This window comes from Portunus trituberculatus, chromosome 3, assembly GCF_017591435.1.
Source record: "Portunus trituberculatus isolate SZX2019 chromosome 3, ASM1759143v1, whole genome shotgun sequence".
In the NCBI taxonomy this organism is placed as follows: Eukaryota; Metazoa; Arthropoda; class Malacostraca; order Decapoda; family Portunidae; genus Portunus; species Portunus trituberculatus.
The window spans coordinates 4,140,542-4,166,869 of record NC_059257.1 but is presented as its reverse complement, the minus strand read 5'-3'; the positions used below and the strand labels follow the sequence as shown (position 1 = coordinate 4,166,869).

Below are 26,328 nucleotides of genomic sequence, written 5' to 3'. Positions count from 1 at the left end.
GCCGTAGCATACTGTGCCACGAAGATATAAATAATAAATCATACATACACATGAGATAATACAGTGTTTTCAGCTTTGGTGGACTTGGGTGAGAGGAGGGAAGCTGTCTTTGGGGCAGATGTACGGTTGGACCAGGTCATGGACGTACACATGTAAATATACATGTACTGTACTTAGAGATAAATAACAAATAAACTGTATATAAGGCTAAAGGCCTGATGGTTGATTTTTCAGATGATCTCAAATGTGTGTGTGTGTGTGTGTGTGTGTGTGTGTGTGTGTGTTTACCTAGTTGTAGTTTTACAGGGCCTGGGCTTTATGCTCGTGTGTGTGTGTGTGTGTGTGTGTGTGTGTGTGTGTGTGTGTGTGTGTGTGTGTGTGTGTGTGATATTACACAATTTTCTCCTCTCAGTCTCTGTAGGGGATATTGCACAACTCTCTCTCTCTCTCTCTCTCTCTCTCTCTCTCTCTCTCTCTCTCTCTCTCTCTCTCTCTCTCTCTCTCTCTCTCTGCAGCTTTTATTTACAATGATGAGTGAATTCATGTCACTGTGTTTTGGAATAACATGTTATCACTTAATTTTTTACTCCACTATTTGTTCCTTGTCATATGATACACAAGAAAAACAATCCTTTACCATCATTTCTTCCGGAAACGACCTGTTGCATTTCTTTCAATACTGTAGCCATTTGTCATTAACACCATTAATAATGGGTCTACATGACATATTTGGGAAATTATTCTGTTGTTTATACAAGTCAAACCATCAGTTCATTCTGAGTTTTCGTCTAGTAATGAAAAACACAGTCGGCAAACAAGACTAACATGTTGGTCTTGTTCAGTCGACTGATTTGCAGCTTTATTTACGTTGTGACGTCACAGAGTAAGCTTTGAAAATGTGGCCTACAGGTGTAGAGAAGATGTTACAGTTGGTGAGGGAAAAGAACACATCTGGGACCACAAAAATGAATTATACAATGGAAAAAATTTGCGCAAATCGTCATTCGATGAAATAAATAGCTGCCACTCTACAGGAACTGTTTCCCTCAATGCAGGGTGTTGTTGGTGGTGAGGACTGAACACTTGTCAGGATTTCATTTGATCGCAATTGTGCATTGTCTTCTTAAGATTAGTGTGTGGTAGACACTCCACAGCCATTTCTTTTTCTGTTGACTCTTCCGTACCAGTACTCCAAAAGAAGAGCAACCACCGCTTCACCATCGTCACTGGAGGAAGACATCGACGTCTTCGAGGAGAGCTGTTTGTTTACATTCACTTCTCGCCAACGCACCAACTAGTCGATACTTTCCAGTCGCTATGTGTGACGTTTTCGACTAGAAGACCTCCGTCGATACTTCTAGCGACTTGCAATTTCAGTCGCAAATTGACACGTGTGAACCCGCCTTTACGCTAATAGGCGTTCGATGAGATAGCTGCCACTTTCCGGTGACTGCTTCCCTCTGTGCAGGGTGTTGGTGGAGGTGAGGAGTGGAGACTTGGGATTATTTAATTTGATCTCAATCGTCACCGTCACCAGAGGAAGATATCTTGTTGGGTGCCTGTTTGTTTACATTCACCTCCCGCCGACTAGCTGATATATCCCAGTCACTATGTGTGAACGTGTTCCGACTAGAAGGACTCAGTCGATACTTCTAGCGACTTGTAATTTCAGTCACATATCGACGTGTGAACCCGCCTTTAGGAAATGGGAGGCTAGATGGACACACGCTCATCTCAGTCTTACCTTACTCTTCCCTTCTCGCGTGCGTTCCACTTAAGTACGCCTAATGCTACAGTCTCAGGCTGTGCACTGTGATCTATATAACCAATCCACACGCCCACACATAGGGTAAGTCCATATATAACCTGTTCTTTTTTTTTTTTTTTTGTTTGTTTTTTGTTTATGTGCCAAATCGCTATAATCATGTTTGGTGTAGTTACCCCCTCTCTAAATACATTTGCGAGTCGTTGATTCTACCCTGACTATACGAAGAAATCAAGACAAAAAACAACAGAGAGAGAGAGAGAGAGAGAGAGAGAGAGAGAGAGAGAGAGAGAGAGAGAGAGAGAGAGAGAGAGAGAATATTTGTCATGCATATGTTAAGTAATTGCTATACCAAGAAAAATCAACCTTTAGGCCAACTTTCACCTGATGTACGTTTATTTACCCTTCATTTCAATGCACATGTATATGTACATGTTTACATCTACATGCACATGTATATTCACATGTGTACATGACCTTGTTCAGCCATACATTTGCCCCAAAGACAGCTTCCCACCTCTCACCCAAGTCCGCCAAAGCTGGAAAACACTGTATTATCTCATTTCTATGTATGATTTATCGTCTAAATCTTCGTGGCACTGTATGCCACGAATATTACGAGTTTTAAGGTTTTATACAGTGTAGGCAGCCTCGAAACATGGACATGACGCGGGAAATAAGGAGCGTAACTCAGGCTTTCCCATGCACACTTGACCCTCGTTTATCCTGACCTTGTTTATCCGGATTTCGGTTAATCCGAACAGTCTCATGATAATCATGTAGTAATTTAAGTCCAGACAGCCAACAAATGGATTCAAACAATGCGCGCCTCGCACACTTCCAGAAACGGGCGATAAATGGCGGCGCCGCTGCGGCAGGCGGTCGTAAACCAATCCAGCTGACATTAGTGAACACTGTATTGTCCGCTATCAGTGAGCAAGTTTGTGCATTTTTCAGTACTTTAAAAATCTTAATTATGTTTTCCAAGGGTGTCAGGCGTGAGTGAGTGGCCCTACCTGTGCCGTACAAGCTGGAATTAATAAGGAAATTAGATTAGAGAAGGGAGGTGAGTTGTGAGTGTTTGTGAGGAGTGGTGTGGCCAAGCTAACTCTTTTGGACATTAGAAATCAAAAGATAAGCTGCTAAAATATTCTGTGCTAAAATATACTGTGGGAATGCATCGTCAAGTAAAAGTGGTGAAGGTGCAGCAAAGTGAAATGTAAGGAGTGGAAAAGATGCTGCATAAGATACCTCGTTCCTGATAGGACCACTAGGTCAGGGAGACGGCCTCTTCCTCCACCATGTTGTGCAGGGGACTGACACTCTATAGTAAGGAGGAACAACAACGTACCTATACAAATACCATAGTTTATTACTATTGAATATTTCATTGATACAAAAGCTAAAAACATAATGCCTAAAATATTTAAAACATAAGGTCATATTTAAAATTTGCGCCTAAATAGCTGTTCAAAAGCAAAGCTTGTCACTACGTGGCAGCACTGAGCTGTCAGTCATGATTGTATCTTTATGAAACGATTGTTATTAGCTTTTGCATAATAAAATATTCTATAGTAATAAACTATGGTATTTTTGTAGGTACTTTGTTGTTCCTACTTACTACAGAGTGTCAGTCCCCTCCAAAACATGGCGGAGGGGAGGGGCCGCAGGAAGAGGCAGTCTCCGTGAGCCACAGGAGTCTATCTGGCCTCCCTGAGTCCCTTGCCCATGAAATATTCCTTTTGGGAAGTGTGTGCAGTCCCATGAGTAGCAGGACTGAAGGTGGATGGATGGTTACCATAAGTGTTTTAAAAGTAGATATTTGTCTGACACAGTGGTGAAGCAGCGGCAGGTGAGTACAGAAGAAAAGTAAAAATTGGCAGCTTGTTTATGTTGAAATACTTGAAGTTGGTGTTTTCAATCTGTTTGATTTGTTTTATTTATTTTACTGTAGGTAAAACCTAATTTACAGCCCAGTACTTATTGACTCAGGGAGGCATTGGACCAGGCTAAGTAATAGTTAAGGTTGACCTTTTTGTAAGGTAAACCGATACTAACTACATCATCTTGGGGCCAAATCACAGAGATACACTTATGTGCCAGATTACTGTTTGGTTAGTTTTACGGTTTGATTAACTTCGATTAAATGTTTAGGTTTAATTGATCAGGGAAAACCAAATTACACAAAATTTCGCATTCTGCAAGAATGTCTACGGAGATAAATGACTATTTGGCAAACGAAGGACCCGTTTGTTATCCGGACCAATGCCTCCACCATATAGTCTGGAAAAACGATGGTTGAGTGCATTTCCAGTGTGTGGCTGGCAATGTTTTGATGTAAGGAAGGAAGGGCAGCAGCGGACCAATAGCTCGCTCGCTTCACTTTTGTGACGTCATGCTGCCTCCCTTTAGTCAACCTCCTTGGGTTGTTCCCATTTTCTTTGGTACGTCGTACGTCATAGTTGTGGGTGTTATACAATGACGTACTCTTGACGTACGTGATCATGAGGCACTAACGTCATAGTAAAAAAAAAAAAAAAAAAAACCTGCAGTGACCCCAGCATTAACCAATACTATCACTCATCCACTCTGGCACTCCCTGCAGGAGTACTTCTGCCTTATGCCTCGAATTCCTTTACAAGCGAGGTTTCGCGACACGTCCGCCACTGTTTGCCTTCTCTTTGGGAACTGGCACTTACGGGCCTTTTTTCTATTTATTGTTGAACTTGACCATGGCCATTCTGAGAAAATTAATCAAGATGAGACTATTATTATCACCATCAAACCTTCCCACTTCCCTCCAGTCCAGCCCATCCCAGTCCAAGACAATAATAGCACCAAGAGTTCCAAGACAATCTTTATTTACCAAAAGATGCTCCCACAACTATAGAATAACTCGAGGAATACAAAAGAGGAGGCTGCCCCTCGCCCGCCGCTTCTCAGAGGTAAAAAAGTGACAAAAAGAAATACCACTGGCGGGCTGTGTGTTCCTAGTGCAGCCGCTGATAACAATACACTTTACACTTGTCACCCCTTCAGTATTCAGTATTCACCCCTCGTTTTCTGTCACAAGCAGCTCAGCGAGTTGGAGGTGGAGTGCCTTTAGCAGGTGGAGTGTGTTGAAAGTCTGTCATTGTAATTACTTTAAAGGGTCTTGTTGGGTTAGGTCACGTGAGGAAAGGTGAGATGGGGATTAGGTAAGGTAAGGTTACGAGAAGAAAGGAAAGGTAACGTTAGGTTAGGTAGGGTAAGGAAAGGAAAGGAAAGGTAGGGTAGGGTAGGGTAGGGTAGGGTAGGGTAGGGTAAGGTAAGGTAAGGTAAGGTAAGGCAAGGCAAGACAGTCTTAACCTAACCCAACAATTACTGAGTGACAAACCCCCACACACTCACCAATAACTTTCACCAATCAGTACAATTTCAAAGTGACTCCCTTCAACAGAAAACGGAGAGATAGCGGTCCGGCAGCACCTTGGCTTATAAAGGAGTACTGCTGGCTACCTGGACCCGTTTTCTTTCCGTCACTGTGAAGGTAAGCCACACAGAAAACGAGATTCATGTAGACAAAATATTAAAAGAAAAATATAAAAAAAGCATAGTTTGGGTTACGATCTTACTGCTTCTTGGCCTTTGTTTGTTTGTTTGTTTGTTTGGGCTGGAAACACACATACAAACACACATACACACACACAAGCTTAGTTAAGAAATGAAGCACAACCTCTCTCACACACACAAACACACATGCACACATACATTCAAACATACACATTATTAAAAAATGCCAAAATATTTTGTGAAAAGCAATATATTTATAATGAGAGAGAGAGAGAGAGAGAGAGAGAGAGAGAGAGAGAGAGAGAGAGAGAGAGAGAGAGAGAGAGAGAGAGATCTGAAGCAAAAAGCAAATTATATATGCAATAATAACACCATTTCTGCCTCCTTGCAAAAAAAAAATAATAGTAATAACTGTAGTGGTGGTGGTGGTGGTGATAATAATAATAATAATAATAATAATAATAATAATAATAATAATAATAATAATAATAATAATAATAATAATAATAAACCAACTGCTTCTGCTTTGTATTAGATGTGTGTGTGTGTGTGTGTGTGTGTGTGTGTGTGTGTGTGTGTGTGTGTGTGTGTGTGTGTGTGTGTGTGTGTGTGTGTGTGTGTGTGTGTTCAAAAGATTAAAAGAAGCAAAAAGTAAAGGAGGAAGAGAAATTAGAAAATAAAAATAGAAATTTCCCCATAAAAAAATATAAAAATAATAATAATAGAGAGAGAGAGAGAGAGAGAGAGAGAGAGAGAGAGAGAGAGAGAGAGAGAGAGAGAGAGAGAGAGAGAGAGAAAACTTAATGAAGCATAGTGTAAAGAAAACAAAGAGGGAGGAAGGGAGGGCAGGGCTGATCCAGAGAAGGTTGTTTGGTCTCCCTTGGTGAGGCGCAGATGCTGTTGTTGTGGCAGCGTTGGCAGCAGCAGCAGTGGCAGGGAGGCTGAGGATTGCTGTGCCACGGAGAGAGAGAAAAAATATTAGTTCACTCTTTTTCCAGTTAATATTCTTTTCTGTTACTTTTATTTCTTTTTGGGATTGTCAGAGAGAGAGAGAGAGAGAGAGAGAGAGAGAGAGAGAGAGAGAGAGAGAGAGAGAGAGAGAGAGAGAGAGAGAATTATGACTCCTATACTATCCTCAGAGTTTCCTTTTAACTACATCTCTACTTCAACTGGTTTGGGGACTGGTACTTTAATGGGCCTTTTTAATCTATTTTTGTTGCCTTTGGCCATTTACTTACATAAAAAAAACTATTTCATCACAAAATATCAATCAGTTAACTGTTTACTTTACTGAAGACACACAACACTAACAAAATCATCTAATAACAACACTAACACTAATAAAAGTCAAGTAAAAAAACACACACACACACACACAGTCAAATAACAACACTAACACCAAAAAAGTCTAACACTAACACTAACAAAGCAAATAACACTAACAAATAAAAGTAACAACACTAACACTAACAAAGCAAATAACACTAACACAAAGAAAAGGTATTGGCAACACTAGCACTAACAAAACAAATCTAATAATAACACTAACACAAAAACCCCACTATTGGCAACACTAACAAAATGTCTAAGAACAAACACAAACAAAACAGTCTAACAACAATAACTCTTAACAAATGTCTAACAACACTAACAATAACAAGTCTAATAGCAGCACTAATACTACCACTAATAAAACAGCCTAACAACACACACACTTACAAAACAAACCACTCCTCTCTATTTCATCAAACACAACAACACAACCCAACCAAACATTAGCACTAACAATAACAAACTGTGTGTGTGTGTGTGTGCACGCAGGGCTTACCTTAGATCCTGAGTGGGTTAGGCAGGGCTTTCTTAATCTTCCTCCTCCTCCTCAGACTCCTCCGATTCTGTGGCCAAAGAAGAGATGGGGTCAGTGTGTGTGTGGGAAGGGAAGGGAAGGGAAGGAAGGAAGGAGGGGAGGGAAGAGAGAGAGAGAGAGAGAGAGAGAGAGAGAGAGAGAGAGAGAGAGAGAGAGAGAGAGAGAGAGAGAGAGAGAGAGAGAGAGAGAGAGAGAGAGAGAGAGAGAGAGAGAGAGAAAGACAAAGAAAGACAGACAGAAAAAGAAGAGGAAAGAAACATGTAGGAAAGAAAATGGGATAAAAAAAAAAAATTGAAACAAGGTATACATTTGATAAAAAAAAAAAAAAAAAAAAAAAAAAAAAAAGTAAGAAAATGAATGAACAGTGAAAAGAACAGAGGAAAGGAAATATGGATCAAACAAATATTTCAACAGGTAACTCAGCAATAACACAAGCACAGATGAGGGGAGAAACTCATTAACAAAGCTACTCTCTCTCTCTCTCTCTCATTATTTTCTACAGGTGGAAGCAAAAACACAAGGACAGGTGAGGGAAGAAACTCGTCAACAAAGCAGCAGGTGGGAATGAAAGGTGTGCGTGGAGAAGGAATGGAGGAAAATGAGGAGGAAGGGAAGACAAAAGGTAAAAATAAATAATAATGAGTAGATAAGTAGATAATAATAATAATGCCAAGGGAAGATGTAATATGATAATTGTAATGTTACCTTGACAACTCAACTAATTAGCAAAAAGATGAAATTTCTCTCTCTCTCTCTCTGTTACTATTTTCTCTTCCTCTCTCCCTCCTCTTTTTTATCTTCCACCTTTCTTTCACCTCCCTCTCCTTCCTTTCATATCTCTCTCTCTCTCTCTCTCTCTCTCTCTCTCTCCTTATCATCTCTTAATCTTTCTTCCCTCCTCTCCCTCTCTAAATATACACACACATCCACTTTTTCTTTCTCTCTCTCTCTCTCTCTCTCTTACCTTCTTCAGCATTATTGAGCCACTCTACAAATTTCTTCAGCTGGTCGAGGAATATAGACTTCCCCTTGGTGGCATGTCCGTCCTTGTACCACTTCAAGATCACCTCCTCAGACAGAACCTCCGCTGCAGGACAGAGAAGACATGTTAGGCATTCAAGCACACACACAGGGGAAGGAGAGAGAAGACAGGACATCAGGCATTCAAACACACACATACACACAGGGGAAGGAGAGAAGACAGGACATTAGACATTTAAACACACACACAATAACACTCAAATCTATATAAAAATCATAACACGCACAAATAATGTACACTCGCATCTCTAGAAAAATCTTCAAGATATCTCACACATACACACACACACACACACACACACTACAGCATGTACACCAACATCTACAGAAAAAACAACAATCTTCTGGGATAACCTTCATACATCACACACACACACACACACACACACACACACACACACACACACACACACACACACACACACACACACACACAAGTACAACAATCTGAAAAACTTTCATAACACACACTTGTACAGTACACACACACACACACACACACACACACTGGTACACTTACATCTATAGAAGAGCACAACAATCTTCTGGAAAACCTTCATAAAGTTCATATTGTCATAGCAAAACTCCTGGACCTTCACCAAGAGGGTCAGCTCGGCGCGGTCACTCTGTGTGTTGGCGGCGAAGAGTGGAGCGTACACCCTCAGATGCTTGAGGGCCTGATCTGCCACCAGCTCCTCCTTCTTGTTCCACTCCACCGCCTCCATCACACTGCTCCAAATCTATGTAAAGAAGGAGAAAGGAGAATGTAAGGCTGAAGGTGACGAGCTTGTGTTAACCCTTTACAATAACTAGGGAGGCAAATGCAAAGTGTTTACCCTTTTAAAATGACATAATACCTGCAAAAGGACCAAATCTGTACAAGGGAGGAGGACGGGAAATGTAAGGGTGACAGATGAGCTTGTGTTTGGCCTTTACAATGACAAGAAAGACAAACACAATGGTGAATGAAAGTTGTGTTTACGCTTTTCAAAACGACAATGTACAAAAGGGCTAAATCTGTGTAAGGGAGGACAGGAATGTAAGGGTGACAGAGAGGAGCTATATTACATACAAAAAAGCCAAATCTGTGTAAAGACAGAGGACGGGGAATGTATGGGTGAAGGAGACAACATGACTTGTTCTCCCTTTCAAATGTGATCTTTTTATCACTTTCAAAGAACCAAAGGAAGAAGGGGAATGTAATGGTGAATCAGAGGAGTTGTATTGTGCTCACTCTTTAACTTCTTCAGTATTGGAATGCATTTTTACCATGAATTATTGGTGTGAATAGACAATTTTATTTACATCAGGAAAGGTCTATGTAGGTCAGAAGATTAATGGCCAGTCTTCACTATTTCATTTCCCACATAAGTTACTGAAGCTGTATAAAACCACCAAATAGTAATCATAATGAAAATGAAAATGCATCCTGGTACTGAAGGGGTTAAAGGCAACATGGGAATATAACAGTGAAAGTGAGCATTAGTGTTCATCCTTTTCAAAATGGAAGAGGCAAATACAATGGTAACAACTTTAGTCCATCCTTTCAAAACTACATGATCTTATTACATACAAAAGACAACCAAATCTGACCATAGAAAGAGGAGCAAATGTAAGTGATTAAGATAACTTGTATTCACCCTCTCAAAACTGCATACAAAATCAAAACAGGATATAAGTTACAGTTTAGCTGACAAAATAAGGAGACAAATGCACACACACACACACACACACACCAAAGCAAACAAGAAGCCAGCGTTGCCATGTCTTACCGCTGAGATGATTTGTGGCTCCATGATGTTGTTCTTCTTGGCTATCTCCTGCACCCCGACAGTGATCTCCCGCACACTGGCCCCCTCGTTCACCTGCTGCGTCAAGTAAGTCTGCAGCTCCTTCAGGCTCGTCTCCTTCTCCTGCAGGGATGGCAGTGGAAGGAGGAGGAAGAGAGGAGAGGAGAGGAGAGAAGAGGAAAAGAAAAGAAAAGGAGAGGAGAGGAGAGAAAAGGAGGAGGAGGAGGAGGAAACAGAGTATTTAGTATCTCCTTATCATTTTGTTTCTCTTTTGCTGTCATTGTTAAGAAAAGAACTGAATACAAGAAAAGGTCAATCTCGTTTTTCATATTTTCATGGTTTAAAGAACTCGGTATTCTAATTTGTACTGATAGGTATTTAGTATTTCCTTATTGCTTGTGTGAAAAGAATGACACTCCAAACTATCATTCTCTGCTACTGTTTGGTGAAAGAAAGATGGATTCAGTATTTACTTTGTGTTTTCAGAAGAGACTACATTTTACTATTTACCTTTATTCCCTTCCTACCTCATCTAGTCCCTTTCCTTTCTTCCTTTTCTTCCCTTCCTACCACATCTAGTCCTCTTTCCTTCCTCCTTTTCTTCCCTTCCTACCACATCTAGTTTCCTTCCCTTCCTCCCTTATAATAGATCTTTCCTTCCCTACCTACTTTATCTAGTCCTTCCTTCCCTTTCTTCCTAACTACATTAATATACATCTATAAACACTACAACTCCTCTCCCTCCCCCACCTCCTATCTCTTTCTCTCTCTCTCTCTCTCACCAGGTTTCTGTGGATGCCCAGGATCTCCTCCAGGCCCTTCTGCTGGAACAGGTTCTTGAAGTTCTCGTCAGTGCGTTTGTTTGCCTGCAGGAACTCCATGAGACGCGAGTCCAGGCCAGCCTTGCGCAGGAGTGAGCGCACTGTGGTGATGTCCCGAAGGTTCTTGGCAGTAAGCAGGACCTGTGGTGGTGGTGGTGGTGGTGAGTACTAGTTGTAACACTGGTAGAAACATTATGGGAAAATAAATATGAGTAAAGAGAGAATACATTACTTCTTGCCCAACTTCAAAATAAACACAAGATTGACCTAATATTTACTCTCCTTCCTCCCTCACACACACACACAGAGATGGACAGACAGACAGACACTCAAACAGACACAGACAAACAGAGACAGAGAGACAGACAGACACTCAGAGACAGACAGACACTCAAACACACAGACAAAGAGAGACAGACAGACACTCAAATAGACACAGACAGAGACAGACACTCAGACACAGACAAACAGAGACAGAGATATACACACACACAGACAGAAATACATACACACAGACAGACAAATAGACAGAGACAGATACACAGACACAGATCAACACAGACAGACAGTTGGACAACCATACAGACAGACTTGGCCATCCCTCACCTCGCACAGGAAGTCAGCGGCCAGGCCATCCTTGACGAGGTGGTCCTGCAGCAGTGTGGTGAGCACCTTAGGGTCCAGCAGGGAGTCACTGGTCCAGATGGCCACACAGCGGGCCAGGCGCACACGGTCCCCTTCACGGAAGCCTTTCAGGTACACCAGGACCTGACCAGGGGAAGGAGGAGGGTGGTGGTGACTGGTTGTGGTGATTATTATTGTTGATGATGATGATGATGATGATGATGATCATGATCATGATGATGGTGGTGGTGGTGATTGATGATTGTTGTAGTTGTGATAGGTGATGGTGATGGTGACAATGAAGGTTGTGGTGGTGGTGACTGATGATTGGTGACAGTGATAGTGATGGCAGTGGTGGTTATTGGTGAGACAGAAAGATGAACTAAATATTAACAAAGAAACGAAAAAAAAAAGCCAAACCTTACTTTCATATTTTGACTTTAAAGTGTAGAAGGAATTTAAACAATGAAAAAATGCAGACAAATATGTACTATTACTATTCACAAGGCAATGGTGACGACAGAGGGAAAGGTGGTGGTGGTGGTGGTGGTGATGATACCCAAAATGACAAAGATAAAAGAGCATGAGCTAAAAATACACCATTTCCTGAACTATACAACCTTCTGCATCCTGTTATGTATCCTCAGTGGTAATGGCCGATAACACACACACACACACACACACACACCTAGATTAGTCCTTACACCCCCATAACACACAATCTTCATAATCCAGGTACACATCTTCATACAGTCACCACCACCTCATCACTACCTCACCTCTATTTCCTCATAACACTATCTTTATAAGGAATCACCTCTCCAGTCACCACACCTCACCATTGCCTCACCTTCATCTCTTCACTTACCACACACACACGTCACCTCTCTACAGTCACAACATTTCATCACTGCCTCACCTTCATCTCTTCATATACCACCCACACATCACCTCTCTACACAGTCACCATATCATCAATGCCTCACCTTCATCTCTTCATATGCCACCCACACATCACCTTTCCAGTCACCATCTCACCACTGCCTCACTTTCATCTCTTCATAACATGCACACATCACCTCTCCACAGTCACCACATCTCACCATTGCCTCACCTTCATAACTCCCATATATACATCACCTCTCTCCAGTCACCACACCACACCATTGCCTCACCTTCATAACACCCACAGTCACCACTTCACCATTGCCTCACCTTCTTCATTTCTTCATAAAACATCTTCTCGAGATACTTGTATCTCCTCATCAGCCTGGTGAACACAGCAGCGTAGCCCCGGAGAGTCTCGTAGCTGTCGTCTGGGGAGCCAAAAATGCACATGTCCGTGCGCACTGGCCCACTGTCGATGCCATCTTCAGAGATGCCACCGCCCGGGGCTGTAATGGGGGAAAGACAGGGGGAGTTAAAGGTAAATAGTATGCTATCCACTTCTATTAATACTGCTTAAGGAAAAACCATTGGGCCATATTTTCTCTCTCTCTCTCAACATTCTTTCACTTTTTCCTGATACCTCTTGGAGTAAACTATAATCCTTTTTTCTTAATATTGCTTAAGGGAAAACTATATTATCTCTCTCTCTCTCTCTCTCTCTCTTGCATGCTTTCACTCTCTCTTGATAGTGCTTAGGGGAAACCATAAGGGAAACCAGCATTATTTCCCTCTCTCAGGAAAAATACTATTCTCTCAGTTTCTTTTCATATGGATATGGAGAGAATATGGAAACCATATTCTCTCTCTCTCTCTCTCATACAGTACACACATTTAACAAACTTCAAACACTCCTCACAGTCAAACTCTAACCTTCCCTTCCTCAACACACACACACACACACACACACACGGACTCACTGAGGATGCCGCCAGCAATGAGGATGTCAAAGAGAGTTTCGCCGTAGGTTCTGTACTTGAGTTTGGATCCTGCCTGGTCAAGATATTTGTTGACTGCCTCTAGATCTGAGCCTGCTTCTGAGAGACCCTGTACAGAGACACTGGTTAATAATGCTGCTTTATGGGACCAAGTCTGAGAGGGTTCAGTTAGACTTGGTAACACTGAATACAAGATGGTGAGATTTTAAACTTAGCCCCTTCAGTACTATGATGCATTTCCATATTCATTCTGCTTACTTTTTGGTGATTTTGTACAGCTTCAGAAACTTAAACTCATGTGGGGGATTAAAATAGTGAAGACTTTGGCCATTAATCTTCTGCCCTCCACAGACTCTTCCTAATGTCAATAAAAATGGTCTAATGGCACACAAATCTAAAGGTAAAAATGTGTCCCAGTACTGAAGGGGTTAAAATAGTGAAGACTGTGGCCATTAATCTTCTGACCTCCACAGACCCTTCCTAATGTCAACAAAATGGTCTAATCATACACAAATCGATGTAAAAATGTGTCCCAGTCCCAGTTTGAGATACTTATTAACTTGATAAGCCATAATATAAAAAGAGTGAGATTTTGAATTAGGTAAACAAAATAAGTTTGAAATATTAGTTTTGTTGAACTTGAAAATGTACAAACACTCCCGACACACAACTGGAACAAGGTTAGAGAGGAAACTGAATGTCAAAAACTGTCAGTGTTTTTAGGAATAGACTGGATAATGGATAAAGAGACAGGATTCTATGAGGTCACCCCTCCATAAACAACCACCTGGTAAATAAAAGGTGAATACAACAAGGTCCTCATTATGTACTAACTCTTAATCTTTTAGGAAACTGGAAAACATATGGGCATTTTTTGTATTTTTTGTTGCCCTTGGCCAACTCCCCCTATTCCACAAAAATGTAAAAAAATAAATAAATAAAAAAATAAATGAAAATAAATAAAATAAATAAACAACTAGTTAACCCCAAAATAGCCACCAAAACCCGACAATTTTTCCACATTTTTAGCTCTGAAAGTTTGCATTCTTTCCTCCATATCTCCCTCCACAAGCCAATTCCGCTTACCTCCACCTACACAGACCTTCCTCCACCTTCCCTCCAAATATCACCCCCTTACAATACAAGTAGCTAAACACAACATGATAAACACACCCATACATCTTCACCTGCTACAAGGAGAGAGAGAGAGAGAGAGAGAGAGAGAGAGAGAGAGAGAGAGAGAGAGAGAGAGAGAGAGAGAGAGAGAGAGAGAGAGAGAGAGAGAGAGAGAGAGAGAGAGAGAAACACACCCAGACGTCCTTACCTGCAATATGGCATCACGAAACCCAACAGGGTCGTACTTGGCTTTCTCATCTCTCTTCCTGGTCTTAATGCGCTGCCCCTGGAGCGTGGGTTTTTCAGCTTTAGTCGTCATACAACAGACAACTGGACAGCAGCAGTGGTGGCGGAGGTGGAAGAGGAGGACAGATACAGGTAGGTGTGGAGAAAGGGAGATTGGGGAGTATAGGTGGAGATGTGGAGAAATTATAGAGGAAGGAAGGGAAGGACATCATACAGAGAGGTAGAGATGAAACAGAGAGGTGGAGAGAGATAGAAAGATGTAGAGACAATGGTAGAGAGAAGGTATAGATGAATAGAGATAATGGAAGATAAAGATAGTATAGAAAGGTTGAGAGACAAGATGTTGAGAGGTATTAGCATAGAGGAAGAGAGTAGACACATGGAGGAATGAGAAGATAAGGAAGAGGGAGATAGAGAAGATAAGGAAAAGGAAGAGGTGAGAGGAGGACAGTTGACGGATGGTTGTTGGTTGTTTGAAAGAGAGAAAAGAAGCATGGTTAGTGATAAAAAAAAAAATGGTTGTGTATTTTAATATGATATAGATTAATGCTTATATACTCTCTCTCTCTCTCTCTCTCTCTCTCTCTCTCTCTCTCTCTCACACAGAATTAGTCAAGCAGAGGTTCCTGGAGTGTGACATGTTCTCTCTTTGTGGTTCCAATCCCCCTATGACTCAACCCCACTGGTCACCTCCCATACCTTGCAATGGAGCCCTTCACACACATTAGCCAGGGCTTGCCACCGGAGATGTCTTGGAATGGAGCGTAATAACCTGCTCATCCACAACTTGATGGTTTGTGTTTACAGAGCCTCTACTTGTGTCTCACCACTGTCTAACAATCCAAGTGTCTCTATGTGCATCAGAACCATCACACAAACAACACTGGCATGAAATGTCTCAACCCTTACACTGGTCTCTGCCACATCTCAAATTACTAATGACTTGAACTACTGATGACTAACAATACTTTTTAACCCCTCCAGCAAAACATACTTTTTTTTGTTCTTCTATGAGGTGCTGCATGTTAGTGAATATTATTAAACATTTGCTTCTTGGAGTCATTTCATTACATACATACCAAACACTTTCCTTCTCTAACAAATTTGTTTTCAAACAAAATTTTATGATGCTTTGATTGCAATACAAAACCTCAATATACTTGATTTACAGTGCTAAAAGACTGAGGAGAGACTGCTGTTCACTATTAATTTGTACATTCTATAAGAATTTCCTTCATTCTGATGCATCTGGAGGGGACACACACTGTGGCCAAGACAGTACTGCTACCAATGAAAGAAACAGCTGTGGTCCCAGTGAGGAGCCTTGATGTAACAGTGTTCCAGTGGTGAGCAGTAATGGTGAGCCACCTGTGGCTTCCCTAATGACCCACATCACCATCACCATTGCCTTTCCACAACAGCCTTTCTGAGCAGTAAAGTAAGGTGTGTGTGTTGGGATTACCTTTGTTTTGGCAGTGAGTGGGAGTGGGTTGCTCCTCACCGTTTGTGTGTCACTGTAAGGCTTCCCTCACTGGCTCAACACACACAAAAACCTGCACTGCACGTCCTAAACAGCATCTCCTGATACACTGTATTACTCAACGCATTGCTTCCAGTGATGAATCATTTCTGAGCTGGCTGTGTTGTGGAGCGGCCATCATGGCGGTGGTAGTGCCTGTCAGGCTACTGAGACAGGGTGTTCTGGAGTCCCAGTATCCAGCAACAGATTTACCTATTTTACATTAATTCCCGTGAGTTTAAATCTGAACATTTTGGAGCTAATTAAGTTCAAGAATCAAGGTGTTCTTTTTTTCCTAATCAATATATTGTTTAGAAAGATGACTCCACTCCCTCCCCTGCACCCTACTCTGTCCCCCCTCGCTGGGAGCAAAGCACTGACTGGGAATCACTCACTGGACCAGTAAACTGACATGTGTCAGAGCATAGGAACTACACCACTTCACACACACTCACTCTCACTCCAACACACACATGCAAGCACACACACATACAAACTCACACACACAAACCTGTAAGAAAACAATGCAAACAATAATACAAACAATAGGTAACACAAAAAACCACCAAATCAAAATGCAACTACAGCAAACCAAGCAGGCAAAGCAAACACAAGCAAAGCAACACAAAACCCAACCCAACCAAACCAGTAAACAGTGTAAGTAATGCAAACACAACCAAACCAATGAAACACTTAATAAACACAACAAACCAAAACAAGTCTACAGCTACAAACAAAACACCACCCACCCCAGGAAGCTACACACAGAACGACTATCTTCGCACCAAACGCGTCCACCCAACCCTTAAGACCGACCTGCAGTAAACAGAGACTCGGACACAAGTCACTCCACCTCACGACACAATAACAATTTCATCTTAATAAATGATAAACGCTCTTTCTTTAACTGTATAAAAGTCGGGTGCTAAAATATGTTCTACTACTACTACTACTACTACTACTACTACTACTACTAGTGCTGCTGCTGCTGCTGCTGCTATTACTTGTCCTATTATTGCAAGTTAGGGTATTGATAGTACACATTGCCAGTGGTGATAGTGGTGGTGATGACAACAATGATAAGGATGTAAAAGAATAAGTGATAATCTGTCTTTATCTATATACCAGGAAGGTGAACCCCAGACAGGGCAGTCCAGATGAGGCAACACACACACACACGCACACAAACACATGCACACTAGTGGACCACCCTACTACACCCAAGGAGCTTAAGCACACTACAGCTGGCCACACACATCCACCGCACACACTGGCTCACCTCTGTTCCTTCCTGACGAGACTGTCCCCTACCCTGCACCTCCTCCACTCCCTCACTGTGTCCACACCCTCCCCACCCATCAATCCAAACACCATCTTTACTTCAAAATCATAATAACAATAATAATAAAAATAATAATAATAATAATAATAATAATAATAATAATAATAATAATAAATAATGAACAATAATGGCAATAATAATACAATGGTAATCAACAATAATAATAATAATTGAAGACACGAGTAAACATGCCTAAATACACACACACTAACAGACAAAAAATTAAAATAATAATCAAACAAATTTTCAAAATAATGTGTGTGTGTGCAATATTCTCCGCACACCAGCTACACCACTACACCCTCAGATCTGCCCACTACACCACTACAACCTTCCAAACCTCCACACCACCACCATCACCACCACCACTTTTCCACATCTGCGTCCATACCTACACCCTAAACACTCTTACAAAAACCTTTACACACTTTCACAAACCCAAAACTACACACACACTCTCTACACCTGCCACACACCCGCCACACACCTGCCAACTCGCACACAAATCTTAACACCTTTCCTCTCCACACCTGTTTATACACCCAGAAATCTAAAGACCCTCTACACCACTGTAAACACACCTGCACACCATCCAACACCACACACCTCACACCTGTCTTGCCCCATCCACACCTGTGCTGCCTTGACGAACCTTTTCCCTGAGTTGAGGCGGGCGTGGGGCTGGCCTGTGTGGCAGTCCCTGAGCTCCTGCCCTCCACTCCCGCCATTTTGAGTCCTTCGAAGGTCACAGGACTCTGAAAGCCAATCCTTGGCCTCCCTGCTCCTTGCCCTAGCTTCCGTTAGCCAATGACGTGCAAGGACTGTCTTGCTTTAACAGGAGCCAATGGGAGGGTGTTTGTATTTCTTAGTCTCTCTCTCTCTCTGGTTGACTCTAGCAGCCAGTAAGGTAGTTGGTTTTAGCATGGCAGGGTGTGACAGGCCAGTAGCAAGTGTTGTATGTGTTGTGCTAGTGTGGGAGTGTAGTGGTCAGTGGTAGTGACTTGGTGAGGGGAGGGTATGGCAGTGTTTGGGATGTCTCTGCTTCACTGCTGACTTAAATGTTTCCTTTGCTCACCAGTAATCTGATCACTAAAAGGTTAGCTGTACTAATGCTAAACTGCTAAGACAGAGGAAGCTAACATTAATCACTAACACCTCATAACTATTTCATCAATTAAGAATTTGGATCAAAACCCTAGAAAAGACAGAACCAGAGTGATGGATTTCAAAATGCTGTAGCTTAGACACATAACTTTCCAAAAGAAGCCACAGCATGCCAAGACCAGATGACCATGATGATGACTATGATGAATGCACACACAACACCATTACAAATAAATAAATATGCAAATCAAATTAAACCAGGTGTTGCTGAAGATGTGCCCGTCTCAGCCCCAGCCACAGCTGTTGCACCACCACCTCCACCCTGAGTGGCCCCGAGACACCTTCACCGTGACCAGTACTTGCCACAGTGCCAACTTAACAGTACCACATGGCAGGATGCTGACAACTGAACTGAACACACCCCTGCACAGCAACCACAGCAGCACTGCTGAGCCGTGCCTGATGCAGCGCCATTGTCTTGCCGCGACACACAATTCAGCCACGTGGCCAGCAGTGTGCCAGCCTGGGGGCTGGACATACACACAGAGAACAAACACAAACATGAATTGTGGGAAGATTATCTTTAGTCTAACAACACCTCTGAGCCAAACTCCTCACCAGTAACCAGAGGAAGAAACAGTGTGTGGTGCAGCCTCCACCTCAACACACTGACTCACACACACCACTGTGACAACCAACACCACCAGGGAGGGAGAGAGGGGAGGGAGAGACAGATGCTGGATGGCTCATGATGAGAGAGAGAGAGAGAGAGAGAGAGAGAGAGAGAGAGAGAGAGAGAGAGAGAGAGAGAGAGAGAGAGAGAGAGAGAGAGAGAGAGAGAGAGATGGGAAATATAAAATAAAGGAAGGAATGAAAGGGGGTGGGGGGCAAGGGTGTGTGTGTGTGTGTGTGTGTGTGTGTGTGTGTGTGTGTGTGTGTGTGTGTGTGTGTGTGTGTGTGTGTGTGTGTGTGTGTGTGTGTGTGTGTGTAACAATGCAATAAACTCATTTCGTATTGTCAAGATGCAATGGGAGGCACAGCATGGATAAGACATACATAGTTTGTGATGCGTACGTGTGAGTGTGTGTGTGTGTGTGTAATTCACCACCATGGTCACCTCCTGGTCACCCAGCCAGTCTTCCCCATTACGGAGCGAGCTCAGAGCTCATAGACCGATCTTAGGGTAGGACTGAGACCACAATACACTCCACACACCGGGAAAGCGAGGCCACAACCCCTCCAGTTACATCCCGTACCTATTTACTGCTAGGTGAACACACCCCACACATTAAGAGCCATTTGCCTTGCCGCACCAGGACTCGAACCCGGCCCTCTCGATTGTGAGTCGAGTGTGTGTGTGTGTGTGTGTGTGTGAAATTTGTCGAATAAGATACATAATATAAAACAATTATATCAAACGCTTAAGACAAAACATAAGCCAACAAAAAAATAAAACAAACACAAACAAAATCAATAAAACAATAACTGATGAAGAAAACAATGATAAAAAGATAATACACAAATAAATGAATACACAAAAAAGGAAACGGAGGAAAAAATAAATGCCTAAATAACGTCCCCCCCCTTAACCTCCACTAACCTAACCTCCAATACCATAAGCCATAAGCCAAGCTAGGCCACGGTCAGTACAAGTCCCACACAAGCCGTCTGAAAAGCCACAAGCCAGGAACGGAAGGATTGGGAATAGAAATATGTAAAAAATGGTAAGGAGAAAGAAGGGAGAGAGAAAAATTAGAGAAGATATGAATGGAAGGAATAAGAGAAAAGAGAAAAGGAGAAAAATAAGAAAAGTGATAAGGAAATGAATGGAAGAAATGAGACGAAAGAAAAGGAGAAAAATAAGAGAAATAAGGAAGAGAAAAATGAGAGAAAAGACAGGAATGGAAGATTAAAGAAATAAGGAAGTTAGAAAAGGAGAGAAATAAGAAGGGAGAAATATAAGGAAAGAAAATAAGGAGAAAAGAAAGAATTAGAGAAAGAAGCCAAAAATAGAAAGATTAGAAAAGGAAAATTAAGAAAAGGTAGAAAATAATAAAAAAAAAGGAGAAAAGGTATAAGAAAAGGAGAAAAGAAAGTAGAAAACAAAGGAGGAAAGAAAAAAAAAAAAAATTGGATCAGAAGAGAAACAAATAAGAAAAAGAAAAGGAGAAAAGAGAAAAATACAGAAAGGAGAAAAAAATGGGAAAAATAAATAAGATAAATAAGGGAAAATGAGAAGAGAATAATGAAGAAGAGAAAGTAGACATGAACTGACGGAACAAGCGAATCAATATAACAAAAAAAAGAGGAAGGAAAAATTTAAGAAAATAAGATAAAGTTAAAAAAGAGAAAATAAAGGATAAGAAAAGTAAAAGGTAAGACAAAATGAAGAGGGAAAGATGACAAAAGGAAAAAAAAAATGGAAATAAAACAAAGAAAACGAGATGAGATGGAAAAAGAAAATGGAGGAAAGAAAAGAAAAAGGTTAAAATGAAGGAAAGAATAAGACAAAGTAGAAAAGAAATGAATGAAGCAAAAATAAGAGAGAAGAGAAAAAAAGAGAAAATCAGAAGAGAAAGTGAGATAAGGAAAACAAAATGGAGGACAAGTCAACATGATAAAGTAAGAATAAAGAAAATATAATAAATGAGAATAAGAGAAACAAGAATTGACAGAAATAATAGAGAAATGATGAAAGAGAATAAGGCAATAATTGATAAAACTGATACCAAATACACACAAGCAAACTGGAAACAAAGAAATTAAAGTACAAACAAGAATTAGGAAAGTGAAGATAAAGAGAGGAAGAGAAAAGGAAGAAATATGATTAATAAGAAAGAAAAAGAAAAAATGAAGAGGGAAAAGTGGAAAAAGACAAATTAAGAGAAATCATAAGCAAATGTGACAAATAAACAAAAATATAAATAAAAATAATAAATAATTCATATAGGCAAATTAGAAGAATTAAACATGTGGGAAAAAAATACATTAGGAAGAATGGGAATAAAGGAAAAGCGATATAAATGACAAAATACAGACAAATAAAAAAATCATTAAAATAAGGACAATTATTGATAAAAAGGTAATTAATGCAAAGATGAGAGGGAAAGTACAAAAAAGAGGAAAAAATCAATGGAAACAAGAAAATAAGAACTTGTGAGGACGAGAACAAATACAATAGAGAAAAGAAACAAGAAAAATTACTAGAGATGGAAACAAAAATTGGAGAAAGAAAGAGTCATGATAAAGAAAATGCTGAAATAACAACACTAAAAATTACAAAAACAAGACAAAAAGAAGGTAAATAGGAAAATTAAGAGAACGAATAAGAGAAAGAGGGAAAAAAAAGATGGAGAAAGTCATAATGGCAAAAAGACCGGAAAAATGATAAAACTGAATAAACGTAATCAGATAAAGCGAAATAACTGAAGAAAATGTGAGAAAGGAAGAAGGAAAGGAGGAATATGGAGGAAGAGGAGAGAGGAGGGCGGAAAATGTTGTAATTGACTATGAAAACACAAATTAATATGAACAGACATATTAGAGACAAAGATGAATGGAAATAGTGAAAAGTGAAGTGAGAGATGGAGGAAAAGTGATGAAAGGAGAAAGATACGGGAGAAAGTCAGGATAAATAAGGACAGCAGGGCCAAGCAAGGCAAGCACGCGACCAGCAAATGGAGACAACCACCACCACCACCACCTCATCACCAGCCTATTTCACCATTCCACAGCACCTAGCCACTTCCTCACGCCCGCACGCCCGCCCACGCCCCGCCCGTCATGTGGGTGTCATGCACAAACCAAAAACCCGATGCAATACTTACAAAAAATAAACAAAACTAAAGAAAGAAAACCTGTGTTCACCAGCAGCGAGGAACAACGCGGAAGTGACGCCACCATCCGGGGTTCGCCGCGATGATACCAACTCCACCCCCCTACCTTACCTGTTTTCTTATTCTACCCTCTTTTATCTCATTTATTTTACTCGTTTTGTGTTTTTTGTATTTTTATTAATGTTTTGGTATAAATCTTGTGGGGTTTTGTTTATTATTTCGGTAACTTGTCATGTTGACATTTTACCGACTTATCTGTTTCTATGTATAATTTCTATGTTGTTATGGATGCTTATTAACTGTTGTGTTTTGTGTGTTACTTTTGTATAGGTTTTGGTTTTATGTAAATTCTCTTTATTGGGAAGGTCATATGTCGAGAATTTATCTGCCAGTTTCTTGCTTGTCAATCCACCCAGTAAAATATTGATAAATTATAATTAATGATCTTCTACTATTGATATTTTATTTTTTTTCTAGCTTATTCAATATAAGTTATGAGTCACTAATACAACGTAGGTAAATTATTTTGTTATCAAGAAATGGTTGGGTTTATCTGTCCACGGCCCACACAAGGAAATGAAGATAGATTTCGTTACATTCCCATTCTATCACCGTGCACATGATTACTTTCATACTTATTCTAGTTCTGACAGTTTTATTACACTGAGACAGGCTTTTTATCAATTTTTTTCTTTTTTTTTTCTTTGCTTTTTCACGGTAAATTGTGTCAGGAAAAAAACAAGATTATGTCTCAACGACTAAATTTAATATAACTCCCAATGAAACATTATTACGCATCATTGAACCCAAAAAAATCTCGAATGTTACAGATTTCCCAACAGTCAAAGGAAATTTCCACGTCTGGCAATACTGTGCTCGTGGGTCCATGGCAACACTACTCGATAAAAAACACTCCCCTATTGTAATTTTCGGAAGACTTTCATTCCCCACAAGTGCATTTTCCTACATAGTTTATTTCTGAAAGTATCCTGCAGTCAATAAAACACCTGGTACTAGTTAACTGCCTGACCTACTAATCAGGCTGCCACCACAGCTGTATCTTGCTAACCGAACACCTGAACACTGCCTCTTTGCCTTGTATTCCATCATTACTCTATTTATATCCCCTTGTTTATGTTAGATTTTAAGGTCTTTATTATGATTTTTGACTATGCTTGCAGTTTTGACCTTTTTTCGATTACTTTGGCCTGTCAGTGACTTGCCGGACACTTTTCAGCGCTAAATTCAAATACTGCAGGAGGCGGGAAGGAAAGCGCGTATGATTTAGTATTGACAGGGTGGAGGATGATGACCATGTGGAGATCATGTGGAAGTCAGGTGGAGGGGGGAGGTGCTAGAGAGAGGTAAATGTTAAGATGAAAAAATGGAGTTAAGAGAATCAGATTACTAGCACAGTATATGAGAGCATGCAGCTGTTCCCATTATGTACTTAGGGGAAAAGAAAGCATGATCTTGCAAGGGACTGAGATTGTAAAGGTTTGTAAATTAACTCAAACCATTATAGGTCTTATTGTTTTTACCTGTGTGTTGAATTTTGCATTAAGTGCTCCTGCCCTATAGTGCATGCCCTTCGTGTACCCTTTCTGACCTTCGACTTAACCTACTTCAACGCTCACTTCTGACTACACAAATTTGATGATAGAGCAAGACATTCCTATATGTTCTCTTATCTGCACTGTCTACAAATCTGCCTAACTGCATGGAGCCTCGATCGGTTTACTGATTACACAAATCTAATTATTCGAAACACTTTCCTATATCGGACGTGACTGATTGACTAGACAGACCCAGTTGATTATACTGTACTCTTTTCTATTAACCTTCTCTCCGTACCCATTACCTTCACCTATTTGAATATTAATACTTTACCGCCAAGAACTCGAATGTACAGTATAATACATTACTAGCTATCACCTTAATCTTTTTTAATGCTTTCCTATCGACTGCACTAAATTGATTATAGCTACGAAATAACACTCATTTATGTCAACGCATCCTAAATGGCCATTACCTGAACCTATTTCAATATCCTACTAAATTACTATACAAATGTAACATAGGAAGATTGTAGAAGGGCAGTTAGCACATACTAGGCAGCTTCCGTATTTCCCAAGGATGTCCTCACGATCTCGCCCTATTGCAAATCTTACTATTACTACCTGCTTTCCTTATCCTCCTATTTACGTACCTTATCTTCAAACAATGATAGCATGTTAGCGCTGACCACACGACTGATAATACATACTGATAAGCCTACAACTTAATTCCTATCAATCTTGTTTAAACTTAAAACTAGCTGACTTACATCCGTCAATTAACTGTTACTGAGCTGAGAAAATTAGAAAAACGTTTGTATCATCCTTGTTAATCTCCTTCACCTATTGAAATACACGCCACCTTTTGCATTTCTCACTTTAGTTGTCTCAATCTCCCTACGAGAAACTCTGAAAATTATTTATATCACCCTAATTTTCTTTTCTCATTGAAATACACTTCCCACTTATCTCAACCTCCCTACGAAACTCGAAACTGTTTATCTTTGTAAATTTCCTTCTCATTAAAATACACACATCACCCTTTGTATTTCTATATATTCGCATAACCTCCCTACAAGAAATTCCGTCATTTATATCCCTTTACCCATTGAAATACATATACCACCCTATTTCTAGTCTCACAACCTTACATACCACCTTGGCATTATTACAGGTTATTTGACTATGCCACTTAATACGCGGCCCACTCGCTTGCATGCCAACCAACACTTCAGCATTCAAGCGACCCCACACCTGTCCTTCTAAGGTGGCAAGGTCGTCGGGTATCCTGATCAGCTTACACACCTGCAGTCCGCCACCTCTCCTGCGTGTCAATGAGGCTGGGAAACTCAAGTATATATGGTTGAGTTGAGTACTCAGAATATGTGACCGCGTCAAGATTAAGTCTGGTAGTGTGTGTGTGTGTGTGTGTGTGTGTGTGTGTGTGTGTGTGTGTGTGTGTGTGTATATATATATATATATATATATATATATATATATATATATATATATATATATATATATATAGAGAGAGAGAGAGAGAGAGAGAGAGAGAGAGAGAGAGAGAGAGAGAGAGAGAGAGAGAGAGAGAGAAATTAAAATGGAAAAAATGTTTATACGGAAAAGTAAATGTAATAAGCAGAAATGTCCTTTCAGCTAAACACTATTATTATATTAAACTCTGCCTGCATTCCTCTGCCATACACAGGTATTAACACACTTATCCTTTCCTCCACCACAAACACACATCACTGGTAAACAAGACAACCAAAATCGTCGAAGCCCGAAAACAACAAAACAAATGTATTTACTCTTCTGACACCTAAATATTTACACAAACTGCAAACTCTTGACAAAAAAAAAAAATAAATAAATAAATAAATAAAAAAAAAAAAAATAAAATAAAATAAATAAAATAAATAAAAAAATAAATAAATAAATTAATTAATTAAATAAAAAAAAAATAAATAAAATAAATAAATTAATTAATAAAAAAAATAAATAAAATAAAAAAAATAAAATAAATAAATAAACAAATAAAAAACTTCTTCCCCTATTTTCAATCTTTAACACACACACACACACACACACCATTATGTATCAGATGGAAAACGAACCTTAATTCAACACCTTTCCCCTCTCACCGGCTTACACAAGTATAACACAAGTATAATGTTGGTGTGACTCATTCTCTTGTAGCCTGCCACAGTATATACCTTTTTCTCTCTCATACATATAATTATTGATAGAACACACACACACACAC

The 26,328-nt window shown here is 40.3% G+C and overlaps 1 protein-coding gene across 5 annotated transcripts; it reads right to left on the bottom strand.

Moving 5' to 3' along the window:
* Positions 1 to 6,061: 6,061 nt before the first annotated feature.
* On the bottom strand, positions 6,062 to 22,612 carry LOC123508648 (protein krasavietz-like). Of its 5 annotated transcripts, none has more exons than XM_045262501.1 (11): positions 22,498 to 22,612; positions 14,668 to 14,789; positions 13,326 to 13,452; positions 12,676 to 12,854; positions 11,443 to 11,604; positions 10,798 to 10,977; positions 9,998 to 10,138; positions 8,746 to 8,965; positions 8,149 to 8,271; positions 7,146 to 7,212; positions 6,062 to 6,268 (listed from the first exon to the last, which is right to left on the bottom strand). In XM_045262501.1, the coding sequence occupies exons 1-10, from the start codon at positions 22,571 to 22,573 to the stop codon at positions 7,178 to 7,180; spliced, it is 1,365 nt and encodes a 454-aa protein (XP_045118436.1). In that variant the 5' UTR covers positions 22,574 to 22,612; the 3' UTR covers positions 6,062 to 6,268; positions 7,146 to 7,177. The 5 variants fall into 5 exon arrangements, with proteins under 5 accessions (XP_045118436.1, XP_045118450.1, XP_045118458.1 ...); XM_045262515.1 differs by having other exon boundaries at positions 22,528 to 22,588; XM_045262523.1 differs by lacking the exon at positions 22,498 to 22,612 and adding an exon at positions 19,289 to 19,396.
* Between the last annotated feature and the right edge of the window lie 3,716 nt (positions 22,613 to 26,328).